General features: G+C 45.6%; 1 protein-coding gene across 5 annotated transcripts in view; it reads left to right on the top strand.

Moving 5' to 3' along the window:
* The window catches only part of MGRN1 (mahogunin ring finger 1), a 57,271-nt gene that overhangs the window by 18,424 nt on the left and 17,418 nt on the right, over positions 1-21,429 (top strand). For all 5 annotated transcript variants that reach the window (XM_061473397.1, XM_061473398.1, XM_061473400.1 and 2 more), the window contains exons 5-7: positions 10,512-10,629; positions 14,389-14,455; positions 17,483-17,535. In XM_061473397.1, coding sequence (XP_061329381.1) covers positions 10,512-10,629; positions 14,389-14,455; positions 17,483-17,535 — 238 coding nt within the window. The remainder of the gene's footprint in view (positions 1-10,511; positions 10,630-14,388; positions 14,456-17,482; positions 17,536-21,429) is intronic.

Raw genomic sequence — 21,429 nt, 5'->3', positions numbered from 1 at the left:
AGAGGTTTCAGCAGGGAGAAGTATGTATGACAAACCATAAAATGGCTTGTATGTTTTATGCAAAGTATAAACATCCCACTAATGACCAATGAACAGTGTATTTTTAGAAATGAGACAGGCTCAAAGCTGCCATCCAGATGTGCGTTCCTCCAAACTGGAGGATATCCCAATCCAGAATTTTTGCTTAGGCCACTTCATTTCTTCTGTTGAAGCCTGTGAATGCCTTTACTTTTGGGAGGTAATAAATTAGCTCCTTTTAAGTGCTTGAAAAATCTCTCTTGACAAACTGTGAAAATGCTTTCTATTTAGATTCAGCTTGTCCTGAGCAGAGCTGAATGAAGCAGGATACCTTAGAATAAAGTTTCCATGTTCTGTCTCTTGGGTCCTTAGGTTTCCTGTGAATTTAGTGCTAGTGAAGGTCTTGGAATGGCAGCCTTGGAGATTGAAGTCCTCTTTTCTTAATACAGGTACAATGTGGAGAGGTGGCCAGTGTCCCTTGTGCTGCCTCGCAATGTTCCTTGTTTTTTCACCCAAGAAGGAAACCTGCTGTGGGCTAATGGGAAGAGCTGAGGGCCTCTGTGGCCAGGGTGGATGTATTTACATTGTCAGACTTCAGCCATGGCTTAAATCAGCAAGTCTTGTTTTAAATCATTGATTTTAATCTTGTTTTGCACATTCACTTGTTGATTTACTTGGAGACTGTCTTTGTCACTTATCAGTAATGCCGAAACATCTATTTACATATTTACGTATTTACATATTTACGTATTTACATATTTACGTATTTACAACCCAGTAAGCTTCACATCAACCTTTGTGCTACATTTTTACAATGAGCTTAAGTCAGTAAAGATTATGCGTGTAGTTTAAAATGTATTTTTTCCAGACTCCTAGTTAAGCTTTTTGTTGTGTCAAAATGGCAAAAAAGAAAGTTATTCTAAAAAGAAAGATGTTCTTTTTAACCTGTGTCTTGAACCAGCCTGTGTTGGGGTGAAATGCAACTGAGTCACCTGAGACCAGCAGTGTAGCATTCTTGTTGGTTAAACTGCTCTGTGTTGGACTCATAAAAGACCATCTTGTCAAGTTGTGCCTTGAATAATAATTGCCTAATGAAAGTATTATAGTTGCTGAATATAACAATTTCTGGATAGAGTGTGTCTTCTCTAACTCTCAGCTCTCCTCTCAGAATTCTGTTGGTTGATTGAAGGAGGAAATCATGGTTTCTGGTTCACTTAAAGAACACATTACTTAAATCAGTGCCATGCACTCAGCCAGTGACTGTCACCAGTGCTGTTGTCTGCTCTTTAATGCTTATGCAGCAAACATGAGCTACCTAATTGCTTTTTAAATCTAATTTGAACAATTCCTAGGTAGAGCATCTTAAAGTTAACACAACTGTCACCTTCAAAGAAATATTCTTTTAAACCTGAATGTTTTAATCCACGCTTTCCATGGTTCACTGAGAGAGATCTCTATTCAAATGCCAGAAAAGAAGCCTTTGTTCATGAACCCTACCTGCCTCTGCACAAAACCAGGATCAGTAGACAGCAGTCGTTACCTCGCTAACAAAATGTAGCTGACCACAATGTGCTGCCCTGCCTGGGTGGCAGCAGTGCTGCCCCATGCACTGAACCTTTACATCAAAAGGTAAAGTACTTGGATTCAGCTCTTGCTTCCACTGCTGGCCTTTTATTAAAAAGGTCATACTTTATTTCCCCATAGTATAGGAGTGATGAGCTGTCTGTCTCTGCTCTGGAGTTCTTGGACAATAAACATTATATAGGTGTGGGGGGCTGCACCAAAGGCCAGGGAACCTTTTGGAAGGCTTGATCCTGATTTCATGCAGATGTGTAGGTAATAAGGGCTGCGGGAAGCAAGATACAAATATAGACTTTATAAGCTGGTTTAAGTCAACCCAGGCTATTTTTCCCTGTGGAAGTGGCTTATGAAGCATGTCTTGGGGCTAGTATAGCTGCTTGAAGTAGGCATCTCTGCTTCTCTGGGTTTGCTGGCTGCTAGTAAAAGCCTTTTGAAGCTCTGATTTCAGCTTTGCAAAGCAGTTCTGAAAGGGCAGTGCAATAATTACTTTGATTTATTCTTTTCAAATTCTAGTGGAAAAAAAAAAACCAAACTGGGCTGCATTCTTCAAGCTCTGAGAGGAGTGAGTGCATTCCTAGTGCACAAATAGGACTGCAGCTTCCCCCCAGGCAGCTTCCCCCTGCCTGGGCTGGTAGATTTTCCTTTTTCTCAATTTCTTTTGGTGCTAACAGCTACATCAAAGGAACAAGCATGTGAAAAAGCTGCACTGTCAAGAAATTCAAAACTTCTTCTATAGCTGTGTTCAGCACTTGGTTGGGAAGAAGATGCTTTTAAAACAAAATACTTTTTTTTTTTTTTTCCACTCTCCTGAATTGATGCTAAATCCTAAAATGGGAGAAACTTTCTGGACCCTTTGCAAAATCAGAGATTTTCTTCTCATCCCCAGCCTGCAGCATGGCTCTTCAGAAGCACTGAACAAGTTATTCTTGCTTCTCTGCTGAAACAAACACTGGTCCTAATAGTATCAGTGCTCCTGCTCATGTGAAACTCCTGCTAGGCGCGTTGTTACGTGCCTGCAGTTTGGGGTGAGAGGAGGGAGGGGAGGGAAAGTGGCTTTCCCTAAGCAGAGGTATTGCTTGTTCTAGAGTCTCTGCTCATCTGAGAGCCACAGCACTCTGTGTCATGGGCCTGCCTTCAGGATTAGCTGCGCTCTGTGACCCACAGGAAGCCTTTCTCTCTGCAAGCCAGGAAGCTTCCTCCTGGAGATGTTTGGGCTCCATTTAAAAGCTGGTGCCTTTATCAGTATGTGCTGCCTGTCCTAACCTGTCTCAAAGGAGCATTCAGCAGGCTTTCCCAGGCAGTCCGGCTGGGAGATATGCTCAGCTATACTGTTTCCCAGCCAAGTTCTTGGGAATGTGTAGCTTCCAACTGCCACCTGCCTCTTGTCCTGAACTGATGAACTCTTGAATTTCACAGGGAGCTGTGTTGCCACCGCTGTGGGACCACAGTTGGCCAGTAAAGTCTGGAGAGGTGAATGTGTGGCTGTGATGATTGTAGAGGTGTCTTCACCTCTGCAGCCCCATGCCCAGGGGAAGGTATCCAGCATTTTCTGGTGTTAGTACAGATATCTGTAGAAGCCTGTTGGATGAAATGGGAATTAGTTTAAACCTAGAAGGAACTGCTTCTCTTGACTTCTGAATATATTTTGCCCAATTACTTTGTAGTGAGCATAAAGACTCTAGAGTAAAATACATCAGTTCTCAGAGGACCAGTATTTACCACAAGGGTATCAGAGACCAGACCTGCCGGTGTCCAGAGTCTCTTTAATGACATGGGATTAGCAGTGGCCTGCCTCTGAACAGCTCAAGACCCCCTGTATTCTCAGTTTATTTTTCTGTCTTTGTCCACTTTCTTTGGTTTTGGAAATCCTCAAACTGTTCTGCTGTGCTTCTGTTTCCTGTGGCAGCCCCTGCAGTGAGCTCACCTGAGGGGACACAGCATCTCACCTGAGGATCTGTGATCTGGCTGGCTTGGAGTGATACTTCTCAGTTTGTTCTTTCCTTTGGCATCAGTTTCCCAGCAGCTTGATAGAAAGCAAGGAGTACTCTGGTTGGAGAAACTCAAAACAGCTTGACTGCTCACCTGCGAGGACAAGCCTTGTATCGCTCAGCGTCCCTGAGGCACAGCAGTATCTGTCATCTTCAGAAATATCCTACAAGCAGAGATACATTTGCTGTCAGAATCTGTGATGCTCACTGGGGTTTAAGACTAGCCAGCCGGAGAGGCAGCTGCATGCCTGTGGTAGGGGTGATCAGCATGTGTAGCAAGGAAGGGCGCAGCCATCTCAGCCTGGGTGACCAGGATGGGCCCTAGGTAGGGTGTGAGAATGGCATGAGAACCTCTGCCTTAGTGCATAGAGGAGGCACAGACATGCAGATGTACAAGCTGTACATCAGCTACTCACTAGTGGTTGCCCATAAGTAGGTCATTTCCCCCCAGATAAATGCAAGGTGCTCTGCATTGCATTTCCACCTCAGGGCTGGCAGTACCCCTCAACTGCTCCTAGAGAACAGCTGAAGGACTCCCAGTTTGTAGTCTGCTTTCTCCTGCAGGAACTGGCTTACATGTTTCTACACTCAGATGTGTACAAAAGATGTATTAGGAGACCAGTGTGGTTTTTGGAGCAGATTGTAGAGATGGTCATATTCTCTTTTTGTGTGCGCTGTACAAATGTATCCTTTTCTTTTCTAGCAAAAGCCTGGATGTGCACATTGTTAGCCTGTTCCTGGGAGGGCCCCTGGGACTTTTCCAGCTCTAGGAATCTATCCTGCTGACTAGCAGGAAGGATTGTGTGTAGTTAAAACATGACAGCAGCGGTTATTTCCCCAGGGGAAGAAGTCAGACCAGCCCTGTAGATGGAAGAACTTAAAAAAGCCAGCTCTAAAGGCATGAGCAATCTGGGCAGATCAGGAGCTGATGTTAAATATGACATGGGAAGTTTGAGTTTGCAGCCCATTCTTATGAATAAGATCTTCCTCTTTGGATAGAAAAGGTTCTCTTCTATATACTGGTATTGATGCCAAGCTCTGTTTTCTCATTACAAAGAGAAAACACAGTGAAAATAGGTCAGTGTAGCTCTGCAATGCTTGCCCTTTTTCAGGGTGTGCTGTTTGTGTTGCTGATGCACAGATGGGTGTACTGGATATATTTCATTGTTAAATCTTGTTTCCTTGTTTGCTTTGCAATGCCTGCTACACTCATTGCAAACATCCTACCACAGGCTGATGGTGGCCGTGACAGTGCAATGATTATATATTCTGTCTGCATGTGGAAGTTTGAATAGTTGGTTCACAAAATGAAATCTAGCTGAAGTGGGTAGCTTGGCGCATGGCTGTTTTCACTAAAGCTTTTGTAGGAGAGGCAGAGGGACTCAGATATTCCTTTGGTTATTTAATAGCAGCTCTCTATTCAGGGCCTTTGAAAGGTGCCCTTGCTGCTTTTGTCTGTGGACTGGTGATTAATATGAATTCTTTGTGCAGGGAGATTCCTTCTGTGTGAAGAAATCAGAGGAGAGCACTGTTTTTTGCTAGGCACAAGCCTTTACAGCCGAAGCCTGCTTTGATCCAGGCAGACACCAGTCCCCAAGGGAACGCTGTGGTGTGCAGAGTTCACAGGCTGGAGAGCTAAATTCTATAGATTTCACTGAACAGACAAACCCTCTGTCTTTAATAAGAGTTCTGGCCTTTGTATGCTCTGTGTAGCTGTTGTGTGAGCTGCCAGCTTTGAAGCCTGGCTGGAGTCGTGAGCCTGGTGCAATCACCAGTCAGTTCAGCAGCTGAAGGCAGACCTCTGTAGGGCTTCAGCTGCATGCTAAGGTGTTTGTTTCCTCCTGGCCTGGAGTGGAAACTCTTTCTTGGAAAGAAATAGGAGAAGACTGTCAGGGACTGTAGTGCACCAGCTTAGCACCAGGTAAACCTCCGTGCTCTGTGTGGGAGCTGCGCTGGGCTGGGTCTTATCTAACTCTGAGGCCCAGCACTATGGCCTTCTTATATTTTGGAAGTGCTTCTGTTACCAACAAAAATCACTTTGAGTTGAGACACTTGTTAGTCATAGAATGGTTAGGGTTGGAAAGTACCTTAAGATCATCCAATTCCAAAAAATCAACTTCCCTGTTCTCCAAAAGTTGACCTGAGATCCTGGCCCAAAATGAAAGGGGAGAGAGAGCCAGGATGCTTGCTCCATGTCAACTCCTGTCTCCTGTGCCCTTTGAATGCCAGCAGAACATGACTGGTTCCCTCTTCATCACCTTTAAGAAGGCATGGAGGCTGCCAGGTGGTCACAGCCTGCAGCAGTGGAAGAATTGGTTCCTGAGTACCCTCCAAAGCTTTCATGTGACTCTGTCTTGTCTCAGCTTGCTGCAAATTGCCATGCAATGTGTGGACCTGTGCCAAAGAAAGAGAACTCTCTCATTTTGTCCACAGGCTTTTCAAAGCACAGTCTGTCTCTCAGCTGTTACTAGTCAAAAGTGGTAAAACTCCCCAAAAGTGGGGAAACATTGCTGTGCATTCTGCTTTTCTGTGAGGAATGAGGTTTGGACAGTGCTCTGCATAACCCTGAGGCAAGCTGGCTAGGATCCTTGCTTGATCAGGGGTCCCAGTGTGCCTGTGGTAACAGAAATCATCTTTCAGTTGTTCGAGGCAGCTCCAGTGCCAAGCGGAGCTGAGGAACACAGCAGTGAGGAAGTCTGCATGAGCTGGGACTGGCAGACTGCTGAGAACTTCCCCAGGCACTGGGGACATGAGTGAGAGGGGGAACATACCCACATGGTCATGCTGCATCTCCAGTGAGCATGTAGCGACGGAAATTTAACTCTGCATAGCCAGAGATTCCCTAACATTAGCATGACACTGATGGCTTGGGTGCTACTTAAGGTCTGCAGATGCCCAGTAGCAAGTCTGGACTGCCTACAGGGAGAAGACTGTGAGCCACAAGCTGAGTTTCTCTGTGTGGGTAGCGAGTGGTTCTGAAATGATGATGGAGGAGTGAGACTGTGGAATAGTATAGTTTGTTTTTTGTTTTCTCAGAAATCACGGTGCTGTAGTCACAGGGCTTATCGCCTGCTGGTTCTCCAATACACAGCTGGTTTTGGTGGGGCGTAAAGCTTTGATGTGGAGGAGGAAGGAGTCAGTGTGGAGTGTATGCTTTGCTTTTTGAGAGTAAAGGTGTGTCAAAGAGCTTACAGAAGGAGAGGGACTGCATGAATCCTGAGGACAGAGCTGGGGGCTGCTGCTGCAGTCAGCAGTGTGGTACCTTTTGTTACTGGTGATTCTCACACTGTCGGGTACCTGAGCAAAGAAAGAGGTTTAAAAAGATGCGACCAGGGATTTCTGTTTGGTCCTGACCTAATAGGACAGACCCCATTTCTCCAGTGTCCTGAGCTGACAGTGCTCACGAGATGGTTTTGTTACATCTCCTGTCTGGATGGAGACCTGGCCTGGTGCAGTCTGATAAACAGCAGCCCAGACATTCAGATTTCAGCCTTTATGCAGGGAGAGGCGGTGCGTTGCTTCTCTGCTATCCTTTATTCTTAATACATGCTCTCCTTTGCTATAACACATCTCCACAACTCTACAGAGCTTCTCCACTGCTGTTTGCTGTAAACCCACAGCAGCACAGGCAGGTAGTAGAACACTTATAAATACAGCAGGTGCCAACAAAAAGGGCTGGGAGTGGGTAGAGTCCACTTAGATGCTAATATGCAGGATACTTGCTTTCTAACAGCTTGCCAAGTTATGCTGCTGTGCAGCTTGAGGAGGGTGTACTTGTGCAGTGGATCCTGTGCATCACCCCAGAAAGGGTTGATCTCTGTGGCAGTCTGGGATCAGCACTTCAGGGAGTTCACCAGGCTCTGATCCTGCTAGTGCTCGGCAGCCTCAGCACTGGCTGCTGGTCCCCAGCATTGTCTGGGTGTTCAGATCCAAGTATGATATAAGGTTTGACAGTGGGGCCTAGGCAGTGACACAGTCTGAAACATAAGGCCCACTTGGTTCACCTGGGAAAGTCTCCTTGGTGTTTTTGTCATACTCTTCAGCTCAGAAAATCTATGTACCTGGTTTATTTCTTTTGTCAGGGATAGTGAGAGCAGCAAGTCTACGAGAGCATTGTCCTACCCTGTTTTCCTTGGAACAGGGTTACTTGTTTTCCTGTTGTAGACTGGCATGAGCTTATGGTGCTGTAAGTCCAGGTCCTGCGCCTTTCCTGGCGTGCATCATAATCATGTTTACACCCTTCTCCCAGCTCCACTCTCTCTCCTGCACTTCATTTCCAGTGGGTTCCTGACTTGCTGTCACCTTAGATAAGTCACTCTTCCATCCCCTGCTTTCCCAGCTGTAGAGGGAGAATTGTGCCTCTCTGCAGAGCTGGGAAGCTTTGAGAGCACCACAAAAGGAGCTAGATACAGGCTTGCTCTATTCATTGTGCTTGACAAGTCAGTAAATAAAACTTCACTCAATTGCTCGCTCTGTAATTCACACATAAAAGACCTGTCATTCTGATCTCTCCCACACTATGCTTTAAATGCAAAGGGTGGAGTGAGATCTTCTAGTAAAGCAGCACAATTTCAGAGCAGTACAGAATGGTCTTTGAGGGTAAGGTATTGGCATAAATAACATGATGTACCTGCCTCGGCAGGAAAGTAGAGTGTACATGGTGAACCTACTTGATAAAACTTCTGAGTCCTCAGACAGTGCAGGTACTACAGTTGCTTTCCAGAGAAAGGCAGCAGTTCATGCCAGTGCAGAGCCTGGGTTTTCCTCCTTGGGTTTGAGAGGAATGAATAGGTATTCATCATCTTCTGGTGTCCATATTCTTATCCTTCAGCTGCAGAATGCATCCTAATCATTGTGCTTTAAAGCTCTGTGTTACAGTGCTGGTTGGCCTGAGCCCAGGAGGGTAGCCCACTGGCTCTGTGAGCTAAAGGTCTTGAGTGTCAAATTTTCACTCACAGCATCGCTTGAAGCTGAGTTTTAAGGTTCAGGCATGTCCTCTGTAATCATCTCTGCCATCCTCCAGCCCAGTCTTCACATCTCTGTTGTAATGCTCAGTTCTGCACTTCTTGGTTGACTCTGTCCCATAGGCTTTTCCCACGGATTTTGCTTCACCCCCTCTGGCAATGAGCTACCCATCCCTCTTGCTCCTGGTTTACAGAAACCAGGAGGTATTACCTTGGGTGTAGAAAAGCTTTGTATTGCCATCCCCTTCTGGTGTGCTGCACTCCTCCATAAAGTGTAGCTGGGCCAAAGGAACTTGGAGCTTCCAACCTTTGCTTAAGTACCTGGTGAACTGTAAGTTGTGTCTGTGTTTCAGAAGAGCTGAATGTCCTCAAAAGTACAGAATGATGTTTTCAAGCAGGGATTCTCTGCCTCTGTGCATGCTCTGCTTGATGGGGCTCTGCACTGACTCTGCCACAGCAAATGCCTCGATCTCCTCTGCTGTTGTCTCCTTTGCAGCAGGTCTGGCAGTAGTACTTGCCCACGTATTCTCTGACAAATGGAATCAGCAAGATCTGAGGAGCTGGTTGTAGGGGATCCAGTGTGACATCCCAGGTTGAATTAAGGAAAACCTCAGCCTGAAGTTCCTGGTGCTGATGTGACACCTGTACCTGGAGCCTGTCCCTGGGCTGTCTGCTCCATCAGGGACAGTGGCAATCAAGTTTGAATGGTCAACAAGGCTTCAAGCTTGTAGCTGTTCAGTGTGCAGTGGCTGCAGGCCAGCACGCTCTCAGTCTCACCGTGTGAAGTATTGTTTAGGAAGTGATGGTTAGTGTGCAGAAGAGATAACATGCCATTACTATGACTGGCTGTCTGTCTTGTCGAGCTGGAGCTAGACCTGTCTCGTCACTGTGCCGGGGGAGGTTGTTGTTTCTGCAGTGTAAGCCTCTTGGGCAAGGATCTCTCACTTTCTCTCTGGTTTGTCAACATGCTCTGAACACATGGTTGGTAGCTCAACAGGAAAGGCTTTGGTGTTAAAAACAGCCTCAGATGTTCCCACCCTGTTCTGCAGTTTGCTGCCTCCTCTCCGGTGCCAGAATTGGCTGTGCCTATCCAGCTCAGAAATCACCCTTCAGAAAGGGGTGAAAACTTCCTGATCCTGTTTTACCATTGAAGCCCACTGTGCATTGTACTGACAGTCAGTGGGCAACGAAAGATCTCTCCCGGGACAGACACGGCTGGGGGTCTCTGGATGCAGAAGATGGTGGATGATAGCTATGGTCCCGTGCCAGAGATATTCATCCCAGCATGGCAGTACTGGTGTTTCAGTGCTGGGTTCAAGGCAGCGGAATTGTGACTCTTCTGTAGGTGGCCAGCATCGGGGACTGGTTGGTGTGTGTCTGGTGATGTTGGTTGCCCTTGCAACACCTCTGGGGAAGCGCACAAAGAATAGAGGAGTGAATTGGAATGGCTCTTGCTTACCAGGATGATGGTGAGCCAAGCAAGTGTTTCTCACTGCAGAGCTGTCCTGCAGAGGCACGGGAGAGCTTTCACCACTGTGCTGGGTTGTGTGTTCCCACTGTTAGATCATTGCTGCTTCTTCCTGGGCTCCCTGCAGAAAGTAAAACTGTGTTCTGGGCTGAAAGCCAGCGTTGCCTAGGCCCTGGATTTAGTGAGCCAGCCTTTGCCAGGCTGCTGCACTCCACTCTACTCCTCTGTCACCTGGTGTTCCCAGGCAGGTCAATATGGACCCAATCAGACCTTGCCTGTCTGTGCTGCTTTCCCTTCCCTGTGCTCACCTTCTTGCTTTGACGTTCCTCTTCCTTTTCTGTATCCCCACTGAATGGCTGCCAGCCCCTGCCAGCTCTGCCTCTTAGAGCTGCCACTTGTGATTCCTGAAGGGTGGACAGGCGGGAATGAATGAGAGCCCAGCTGAGAGCAATCACATGTTACAGCAAGTTTTCTTTCCCCCCCTTTCTTCAGATACAGCACAAAGAATCCCTCTCTGCAGTCGGAGACGGTTCATTACAAGAGAGGGGTAAGCCAGCAATTCTCCTTGCCTTCCTTCAAGATAGATTTCTCAGACTGGAAGGATGATGAGGTAAGTCTTTTCTCAGCATCCCCTTCTTTTCACAAGCTTGTTGTCCCAGAAGCACTAGACTCCATTTAGTGCCATGAAGTTAGGGCTGTAGAACCCTTTCCCAGCTGCCATGGCCTGTTTTGTGGGTATGAGATGAATGGGGCCCCAGGAGGAGCAGATATGAACACTGTATGGGAATTTGGCAGGTAGATCAAGCAAACAGGGAAGAAACCCAAAGAAGCAACTTTTGATATCACTTATCAGCTGGCATCCCAGTGTCTAGTGTAGGAGGGAGACTGCAGAGCTTGGTACTGGAGCTCTTCCTGGAGGAACCTGCCACTCCTCAGCCTTCGTCTCCCTGAACAGCCAAAGAGCTCCTGGGAACAAATGTCTGTCTTGGTGGGGTTTTTGTTTTGTTTTGTTTTTTTTGCTGGTCCCCTGGACCATTGCTCTCCGAAGCAGGGTGCATGCAAGACAGCTCACTGGGGTGCAGGGAGGAACTTCAGTAGTGCTCCTATGTATCTTATAAATAATAAATACACATATATTGGGAGTACGTTCTCAACGTTTTTTACTGGTTGGATGGGCAGTCAAAATACTTTATAGATTATCGCTCTAGAAGGCTGCTGTTGAAGGGCTACATTCTGCATTATTGAATGTAGCAGTACAGTGAGGTGGGGGGATACTCTCCCTTCTGAGGCAGATTCACACTGGTGCATTATTGGTGAACAAGGGAATGCCTTTCCTCCTTTTAGTTTAACCCATAACTGCAAACAAAGGAAGGCTTGCTTTTAATTAAACTCTGTGGCTGTTACCACATAGCAAGATCTGTGGAATCCTGTTAATTTTAGTATCTTTGCAAAATTCCAACCCAGGCAGTCACTGCTTCTTGAGCCCCTGAGCTTTGGCTCAAGGACTTCCCCTGCATGTGATGCAGGGCAGGGAGGCCTTGATCTTTCCCTTGCTCTGTGAAGGTCTGCCATGAAAGATGCCTGATGCAGAGGAGTTGGACTGCAGCTACTGCTAATGTATTTGTTCCTGTGGACCCCTGTCCCAGATCAACTATGATACAGTTCTCATTTCCTGACCCAAGGCTGTATTGTATAAGTAAAACCTGACAGATAACTCCAAATATTAAAAAAAAAGAAGAAGAAAAAAAAAGTGAAAAAAAGCAATCTTTCATGTATTTTGAAAGACTGAATAGCTATTGTGTCGAAGTTACAGTTATAACCATAATCAGTCCCATGTCTCAACAAATGCCATGGTGGTTACCAAAATCCTGCAGAGTCTGGTCTCCTGATGTCTTGGCTTTTCTGCCAATATGTGATTTCACAAGTTCAGCATACAAAAGCCTGGAAGAGCTGCTTTTCAACCCCTTCTGTCATCTGAGAGAGTTAGAAAGTAGGAGCTCAGATCTCTTTCTTCTTAAAGAATTGAGAAACTTAATTTTCACCTTTGTTCCTGCCAGCAAGGTCTTAAGTACTAAAGTCACATTCCTTTGACAGCTTGAAGGGAGAGATGCTACGGAAAAGCTTCTAGCTCCTTTTGCTTGATTCTGCTGTGTCTTCTGTCTCCTCTTTTTTTTTTCATTGGTGTTACTGGGAGCTCTGATTGTGGAGGTAATACAGAACAAGTACTGTGATTCGGAAGAGTTTCTTCTCCTATTTTGGCTCTGTGTATATATCAGTCCTTGTCCTTGTAAGTCCAGTAAAATGCACACAGCTAAATCTTAAGTGGCCACTGAAATGCAGCACTTACAACTGAGAGAGCTGGCAGAGTGTTATCACTGAGCTGTGTACAATTGCATGCTCCAGATTGCTTTCCAGTATTGCTGCTGGTGTTGTCCAAAAAACCCAGATTTACTTTGTGTTTTTGCTCACTGGAATACTTGCATATGATGTAGTTCTTGGCTGGCCAACAGAAGGGAAAATAATGTTCTGTTGGGTTGTTAGGTGGAAAGCTTTATAAAAGTTTACTATGTCTTCATAATATACTGGTTTGCTTGCAAGTTACAGTGTATGGCTTGTGTTGAGGCAGTTGTTTTCAGGTCCGTAAAAATGAATGTGAAATGGAGCCTTAAAGAGGCCTTTTGTTTGAGAATGCAAAAGTTTGTCGTAAAGCAACCACAAATCTGTGATGTGACTTTCCCTTCAAATTGACAAACAGTAAGTGTTGTCGTACTGTGATAAATCAGAGCAGGAAGCAAAGCAAAACCATAAACTTCTTTCAGCAATTTTAATCAATTGTCCTCGATGAATGTCCCTCTGTGGCATGCCATAAAGGCTCAAAAATGCAGGCTGGAAAATAGTGGCTTAATGAAACTCTTCTATAACAAATACTGAGTGGTTAAATGAGATTTTTGTGTTTGCTTTGTTACTCTGCTGTTCTGGAAAGAGAATGGATTCTGGTAGTTTAAAAGAGGAATAAAATGTGAAACTCTTATACAGAGGATGAAAATCAATGTCCCTCAAGCTTGAAGACAAGCTCGGTCAAATCATAAGGTCTTTTAGGACATACCTGTTTGGAATCACATTTGAACAGATGTGTGTGTGTGTGTGTGTGTGTGTGTGTGTGCAAAGCTTTGTTAGACAGCTAAGAGTCACTTCCAGAAAGCACTGCAGAAGCCGAGTAGCCCCAGAGGCAAGTAACATGCACGAGGAACATGCAGCTATGGACAGAAGAGCAGCAGAACTGCAGTCCTCTCTTCCCCTGGCTGGTGAGCTGTTGCAATCCAAAGCACATACCGGCAGCTCTTGGCAGAGGCACAGCCATGTGGCTAATGGCTATGACATACTTGACTGGTCATTCACTGGGCATATCATCTCCTGGTGTACAGTTACCATTCATTTCAGGATGAACATTTAGGTTGTAATTCATTTGAGGAGAAATACTTACAACTATGTTAAAGCTCATGGTCAGGGTCACCTTCCCTGGAGGGGAAGCCCTGAATCACCACCTGAGCGGTGCTGCGCCTCCCAATTCGTGCTGTGCTGCTTCGAATTGGGTCTCAGTTTTCACTGAACAACTGAAAACAGAATACCTGGTGAAATGACAGTTTCCTCTCTCTTGGCAAGAGATGAGACAAAAAAATCCAAGCCAATAATTAATGAAAACCACCAGAAATCCAGTCTCTGAGCCACTTCCGTTCTTGGCATAGGATCGTGTTTGTAAGGTTGCATTTTTCTTGTGTTTGTAAGATGACATGGAGCTTTTGAAGTGCCTTAATGAAGTGCAGGGCAAAGGAAGAAATTGAGTCTGTTTTCCTTGCACTCAAGTGAGATCTTAAATTTTCACTCTCGCCAATTAGAAGGCTAAGGACCTGAATTTCATAACATGCCAAGAGATGGAACTCAGTCTGGTGTTTCCTTAAAGTGTTGCATGAGCTTGAAGTTTTGCAGATTTTTCTGTATGTCTTCAGGAACTTCATACAGAGTCAGGACTTCTTTTCTAGTGTAGGGAGCAATAGTGTGTACTGCTATGCTATAGCCAGTATATCATGGAATCACAGAATGGTTAGGGTTGGAAGGGACCTGAAAGACCATCTGGTTCCAGGCCCCCTGCCATGGGCAGGGACATGTATATATGTTGTAGTTATTCTGGTTGACTCCCTTTGAAAGTTGGTGCCTGAATTTTAAATTCTCCTGCTCTTTTGTGTCATTTTGAGACCAGGGACTGGGTCAGAAGGTGCTTTCATTCCTCTGATGTTACCTCCATCTCGAGCATTGTCTTCAGGCAAGCCTGGTGTGAATTGTCTAACCTCCTCTCATTTCTCTCCCTCAGCTGAACTTTGACTTGGATCGTGGCGTGTTCCCTGTGGTTATTCGAGCAGTGGTGGATGAAGGAGATGGTAAGCGTATGGTGGTATGCTCCCATGGTCATCTAGATCTCTTTGAGGTTATGTGACTCCTTCAGGGCAGGCCTTATTCTGCAACGATGAAAACACTTTACTTGTAGCATAGGCTTGGGGAACCGTTCCAGAATAAAAATATTTCAGGATTTCACCTTAACTTCCTTGTATTGGAAGGGCCCAGCTAACCATGGGTTCTTACATAGAAACACACTTTTAAAAATAGCCTCATTTCTTTACAGGAAAAATGACCAGGTATTTAGTGTTGGGATAGTGTTTTGGTGAGCTCCTGGCTCTGCCATCAATGACAGGAACAAATCAGAGCAGGTTACTTTCTCTTTGGGTTTTGCGTTTGCAGTTAGTAAGGCAAGAAGGGAGTTGGTCTTTTCCCCATCTTTAAAGGGTGAGTTATCTGCATAAAGCCTATAGCTAACTGTAGGGTGGGCCTTCCCCTAGGAATGGTCAGAGAAAAAGAAATGGCTTTCAAATGCTTAGCCCACTGTTCAAACAGATACAGCTTCTTCCAGCAGTTTAAGATTCTCCTGCTTCTTCTGAATGGTGCTGAATGGTTACAATTAAAGAGCATAACCTTTGATAAGAAATAATATTGTTGATTATTTTTAAAGCATATTGCCATTTTGGAGGGGGAAGTCCAACAAGTGCTTGGATTGTTACATTCCACAGTATTTCCCTTAGGGGGAGTGTGCTTTTGGGCTCCATGTGTTTGCACTTGTTCTAAGCATCAGCAATGAAAAGCACACAAGGAACCCATACGTTCTCTAAAGCAAGGGCCTGATGTGGTTAGCAGGACCAGCATTTCACTTCTACTGTTTGTAACATTTTGCACAATATATAAGAATAATTAGAAAGGAAAAAAAAACCCATTGTTGATTGCACTGTTTAGTGCAGTCACTTGCTCAGTTTCTTATGTTATAGATGTGAAATTGCCCAGAAATTCATTGCCTTATTTTACAGTCCTTCAAGCACAGTGAAACAGAACCAATTTAAATTGGGTCAACCAATTTAAAGTGTGACTAACAAAGCACAGTGCAACATAGAAGAAAAGAAACTACTTCTAAAGTGCATCTATATTTAGTGATTTCGGGCAATGTTAGTAAAATTGACATAAAAGTATATTTCTTAACCATAAATATAAAACACCCTCTATTTATGGAGCTTTTGGCAAGGTATTTGTACTTTTGAATGTTGGGCATGCCTAGAAGGACCAAAAATAGAACAGAAGGCAGCATTGGAAGCATAGATTTATGCACATACCATGCCCAGTCTTAGCCAATAGTGTCCTGTCATCTCTTTTAATAACCTGGAAAGGCAATTGCTTTTAAATCCTCTCCTGGAGAGAGTATCTGCACAAAATACGTGACACTTGAGTGAGATTTGAGGAAATTGTTGTGTATTTTGGTTCTGTTTTTAACTGCTGGGACTGGAAGGAGCTGGCCTTGTGTGTTTGGAGCACCTGGAAAATTACAGCTGGCCTGTGACTGCTTGTGTTAAATAAAATTGAATGGCAAATTAAAATAGCAGTCAGTGAGATGTTGGTTTGGACCAAATTCTGACAGGAGATGTGTGCATGCCATGGAGAATGTGAGCTTGCAGTGTTACCCCTTTCACATTGCTGCCAGTGGTATGGCTCTCAGGGAAAGTTACAGAAACCCTTTGGGGAGGGAAGGTGCTGCACTTCTCCAGCCACACATGCTGCTTGAATGCCATGGAGGATATGAGGCAAGCGATGCCTGCTATCTTTCTTGGCTATTCAAACTGCTGGGAGAGTCCTGAATTTCATGTATTGAGTAAGCTGGAGCAGCCTTGCTCTTGGCTGGCAGTGGGGGGAGCAAGCAGATGGATTCCCAGTTTTAGCCGCCTTTTCTGTATGCCATTATGTTCCCAATTACACCCAAATTGTCATGTCAGGTCTTGGTTACCAGCAAATCTGCAGGCATGGACTCTCTTCTCCCATCTGCTGCTGTTCCCAAACCTGATCTTTGTGCTGTAGTCCAGTGAATGGTTCCTCTTGTTGTCTCTGCTGGTCTGGAGGCCCAAAGGAAGCTGCTGAGCTCCCCTCCCTTTTAGACAACTCAGAAGTTGCTTCCTTCAGCTTTTTGGCACAGAGCTGATAGTTTCTGCCAGCTCTTCTGCACGTGCTGAGCACAGCCCAGGTACTTGTTGGTCCGGGCAGGGCAAGGTGGATACATGACTTCCCTTCCCTCCGTGACTCCTCTATGGCCTCTGTCTTCCATTTCCGTGTAATGAGTCTGAACATAATTAAGCAAAAGGCTCCAACCAGTTGGAGCTGAACAGAACCTTAAACCCTTGAGCCAAGGAGACTGGGATTGTACCTCCGCTTCTTCTATTCTATATTTGCTTTTGGAATCATGGATGCAATACTGAAACCTCTGACAGACCCTTGTCAGTGCTGTTCAACTAAGAGGGAAGCCTTGAGTTTGGAAGAGGGAAGATATGATGTTTTTCTTTGGGGAAAAAAATCAGAGAACTGGACAGAGATTGGTCCAGATTTTATGTCCAGATTGGATTTTATGTCCAGAATTGGTATGAGAAATAAATGTTTTATGAGCACGTCAGATTAGATTGAAATAAAGAGATAAATAACAGGTCTGGAAGTGCTGCCAACTGCAGTTAAACCAGATGGATTTATTAATCTCTGTGATCAATTCAGGTAATTAAAAACAGGAATTTGAGGGGAGAGTGGAGTCCCACTGAGCGCTTTGTTTTACTTTCCCTTTCCAGCCTCTGAAAACAAAGTGGAATAGTTTGGAGCACCCGAGATAACGAAGGCATGTCTGTATGGGGCCCACTATAGAGCCCAGCAGGGTTTTGTTCTTGCTCTGCAGGAGTGCAAGATGACAAGAAGAGTTTTAAATTGCAAGAGGAGTTGAAAATAGAACAGACGGTGGTTCAGGATTTGTGAACAGACTGAAATGGAGCTTAGGGTAGTTTTATGCTTGTGCTGTTTTCAAGGTTTAACCAGGACTGCTCTTTCTATTTTTGCAGTGGTGGTTGAGGTGACAGGTCATGCCCATGTTCTTCTGGCTGCATTTGAAAAGGTAAATGAGTTCTTTTTCCATCTGTCCCTGTCCTTGCATATGTAGATGTTTTCATGGGTCATTAGTTTGTATTTATATAGCACTTAGCACAATGGAGTCCTGCCCTTGACTGAAGTTCCTGACTGCGTGCTATTGTACAAATAATTGCTTGCAGCAGCTCCTGTGCAGCCTGTAATTATCATTTGTACCTCAGCTGGTCACTCAGCTAATTGTAGCTGGTGTTTCCTGTGAGTGGGAGAGGGTGTGCCTCAGTGTCTGAGATGTTTGAGGGTGGAAGGTCTTGACCATAGCTGCTACCATGCGGTTTTCCAGGGCATCGTAATCTCTTTCCAGAACTGGATCTGATGTGTCCAGACCCTGTTGCGCCATTGTGTGGCCTTAGTTTACACGTAGGACCAAGCCCTTGTAAATAATTAGGGTATATCCTGCATAAAGACTTTGAACTCCACTACTTTTCAGTGGCATGTTTGATGTAGCTGACTGATGCCTACATGGTAAGGCTAAGCCAAGCTGTATGCCACAAACCTTCATAACAGAATCTCTTCCCATGATACTTGGATCCTGAAAACAGTTGCAAGATCCATAACTGCATCATGTCGTGTCTGGTTGTGGTAATACTGCAGACACATATCCTGGGCAAGTGATACTTGTAGTGATATGCTAAGATGAGGCAAGAGATGATAGAGCAGAGTTGGGCATGTAGAGGGAAACAGCATCAATTCTGTGCTCTTAGAAATGCCTCCATTCCAGGCTGGCATGTGGCTGACTTCTGTTTCTCAATCTGCTTGATTCCTGACATGTCCTTGAGCAAGTTGTCAGGTCTTATTTTGTTCCTTCTGGTTGGATAATGTGGATGATGACAAGCTGAGTCAGAGGGCATAGGAAGCACAGTCAGTCCTAAAGCAGCCCTGTGGCTGGAAGATGTTCTTAAGTTTTCTAGGTTGCTTTTTGTTTGAGTTAGTGAAGAAGATGAGTTTTCCTATGCTAGAAGGGCTGCACTGTGCACTGACTCTGTTGGTAGTTCTGTTTCTGGCAGTTAGAGATGAGGTGGGCAGCTGCAGCACCCCTGGGACTAGTGCAGGGATTTACTCTTCTAGTTTCCTCCTCCATCTTCTCTGCAAAAACAAAGCACACTGGAATCTCTCAGTTGTTCAGCAGCACCAGGGAGAGGACACTGTGGGCAGTGGGTCCTTGGGTTAAGCTGTGGTGTTTGGAGCCCATCTGTAATCTTGGCAGAAAAGTATGGTAGGTGGAGAACCCCAGTCTTGCAAAATGATTGTTCAGCCATTTCTGAGGAGAGAAAAATAGATGAGACCATCAGCTTCCTGCATATTACAGCCTGATTTTGAAGGTATGCCTGTTTGCCTCCCATATCTGTGAGACTCACCTGTGCTCACCACCTATTGCCTACATAACTTTTTGGTTGTAGCAAGGTTCAGTTTATTCTTTGGATCTGATGCTGCAAGTATGATTTTTACTTACAAAGGAGTGTGTCTAGTTGCTATTTTCCAAGTATCCAAACATAGCCCTGTTGCAGTAAGCCCAGCCTCTGCAGTCATGGAGTAGAGCTCTTGCTGGATTTGTCATAGAATCATAGAATAGTTAGGGTTGGAAAGGACCTTAAGATCATCTAGTTCCAACCCCCCTGCCATGGGCAGGGACACCTCACGCTAAATCATATCACCCAAGGCCTCGTCCAACCTGGTCTTGAACACTGCCAGGGATGGAGCATTCACAACCTCCCTGGGCAACCTATTCCAGTGCCTCGCCACCCTAACAGGAAAGAATTTCCTCCTTATATCCAATCTAAACTTCCCCTGTTTAAGTTTTAACCTATTACCCCTTGTTCTGTCACTACAGTCTCTAATGAAGAATCCCTCCCCAGCATCCCTATAGGCCCCCTTCAGATACTGGAAGGCTGCTATGAGGTCTCCACACAGCCTTCTCTTCTCCAGGCTCAACAGCCCCAACTTCCTCAGCCTGCCTTCATATGGGAGGTGCTCCAGTCCCCTGATCATCGTTGTGGCCCTTCTCTGGCCTTGTTCCAACAGTTCCCTGTCCTTTTTATGTTGAGGACACCAGAACTGCGCACAATACTCCAGGTGAGGTCTCACAAGAGCAGAGTAGAGGGGCAGGATCACCTCCTTCACCCTGCTGGTCATGCTCCTTTTGATGCAGCCCAGGATACGGTAGGCTTTCTGGGCTGCGAGCGCACACTGAAGCCGGCTCATGTTCATTTTCTCATCAACCAACACCCCCAAGTCCTTCTCCACAGGGCTGCTCTGAATCTCATCTTTGCTCAGCCTGTAGCTGTGCCTGGGATTGCTCCAACCCAGGTGGTAGGACCTTGCACTTGGCATGGTTAAACTTCATAAGGCTGGCATCAGCCCACCTCACAAGCGTGTCAGGGTACCTCTGGATGGCATTCCTTCCCTCCAGCATATCAACCGAACCACAAAGCTTGGTGTCATTGGCAAACTTGTTGAGGGCACACTCAATCCCACTGTCCATGTCAGTGACAAAGATGTTAAACAAGACCAGTCCCAACACCAATCCCTGAGGGACGCCACTCGTTAGTGGTCCCCAGCCAGACATTGAGCCGTTGACCACAACTCTTTGTGTGCGGCCATCCAGCCAGTTCTTTATCCACCAAGTGGTCCATCCATCAAATTGATGTCTCTCCAGTTTAGAGACAAGGATGTCGTGTGGGACAGTGTTGAACGCTTTACACAAGTCCAGGTAGATGACATCAACTGCTCTACCCCTGTCCATCAGCTCTGTAGCCCCATCATAGAAAGCCACCAAATTGGTCAGGCAGGATTTCCCCTTAGTGAAGCCATGCTGGCTGTCACCAAGCACCTTGCTGATTTTCATGTGCCTTAGCATGCCATCCAGGAGAATCTGCTCCAAGATTTTGCCAGGCATGGAGGTGAGACTGGGCTGTAATTCCCCGGGTCATCCATTTTCCCCTTCTTGAAAACGGGGGTTATATTTCCCTTTTTCCAGTCATCGGGAACTACACCTGACTGCCATGATTTCTCAAATATGATGGACAGTGGCTTAGCAACTTCATTTGCCAGCTCCTTCAGGACCTGCGGATGGATCTCATCAGGACCCATGGACTTGTGCATGTTCAGATTTTTAAGATGGTCTCGAACCAGTTCCTCTCCTACAGTGGGCGCAAGGTCTTCATTCTCACAGTCCCTGTATCTTCTTCCAAGACTTGGGTGGTTTGGTCAGAGCCTTTGCCAGTGAAGACCGAGGCAAAGAAGTCATTCAGAACCTCAGCCTTCTCCAAATCCTGTGTAGCTAGTTCTCCCAAGAGCTTCCTGAGAGGGCCTACGTTCTCCCTAATCTGTTTTTTATTTGCTATGTACCTGTAGAATCCCTTCCTGTTATCCTTAATACCCCTAGCCAAGTTTAATTCTAACTGGGCCTTAGCTTTCCTAACCTGGTCCCTAGCTTCCCAGACAACATCCCTGTACTCTTCCCAGGCCACCTGTCCTTGCTTCCACTTATTATAAGCCTCTTTTTTCATTTGAATTTTCCTCACGAGCTCCTTATCCATCCAAGGAGGTCTCCTGCCCCTCCTGCTGCACTTTCTTCTAGTTGGAGAGTTGGATGTCCCAACTCTCAAGTTCCCATTCTGGCATCCCATGGCTAGCACTTGATAATAGCACTTTGTAGAAAGTAGGAAAATACACACATATTGGTAATGTGTTAGCATGAGGGCAGTAGTGAAGCTCTGGAAAGTTCTGTCTGATGAGACTGGAAAGTGGCTTAAAGTGCTGCAGCTGTGGAAGCAGGATTTCAAGGATTATGGGTAAATTTCACCTACTGTGCGGGACCTTGGAGCATTCTGGATGCACAAAGTTGATAGCAAAAGCCTGAAAG

This window comes from Pezoporus flaviventris, unplaced genomic scaffold, assembly GCF_033815535.1.
Source record: "Pezoporus flaviventris isolate CSIRO_AGI_PZ_B2104156 unplaced genomic scaffold, CSIRO_AGI_Pfla_v1 ptg000078l, whole genome shotgun sequence".
NCBI lineage: Eukaryota > Metazoa > Chordata > Aves > Psittaciformes > Psittacidae > Pezoporus > Pezoporus flaviventris.
The sequence above is the reverse complement of the archived record's forward strand: the minus strand, read 5'-3'. Positions and strand labels throughout refer to the sequence as shown.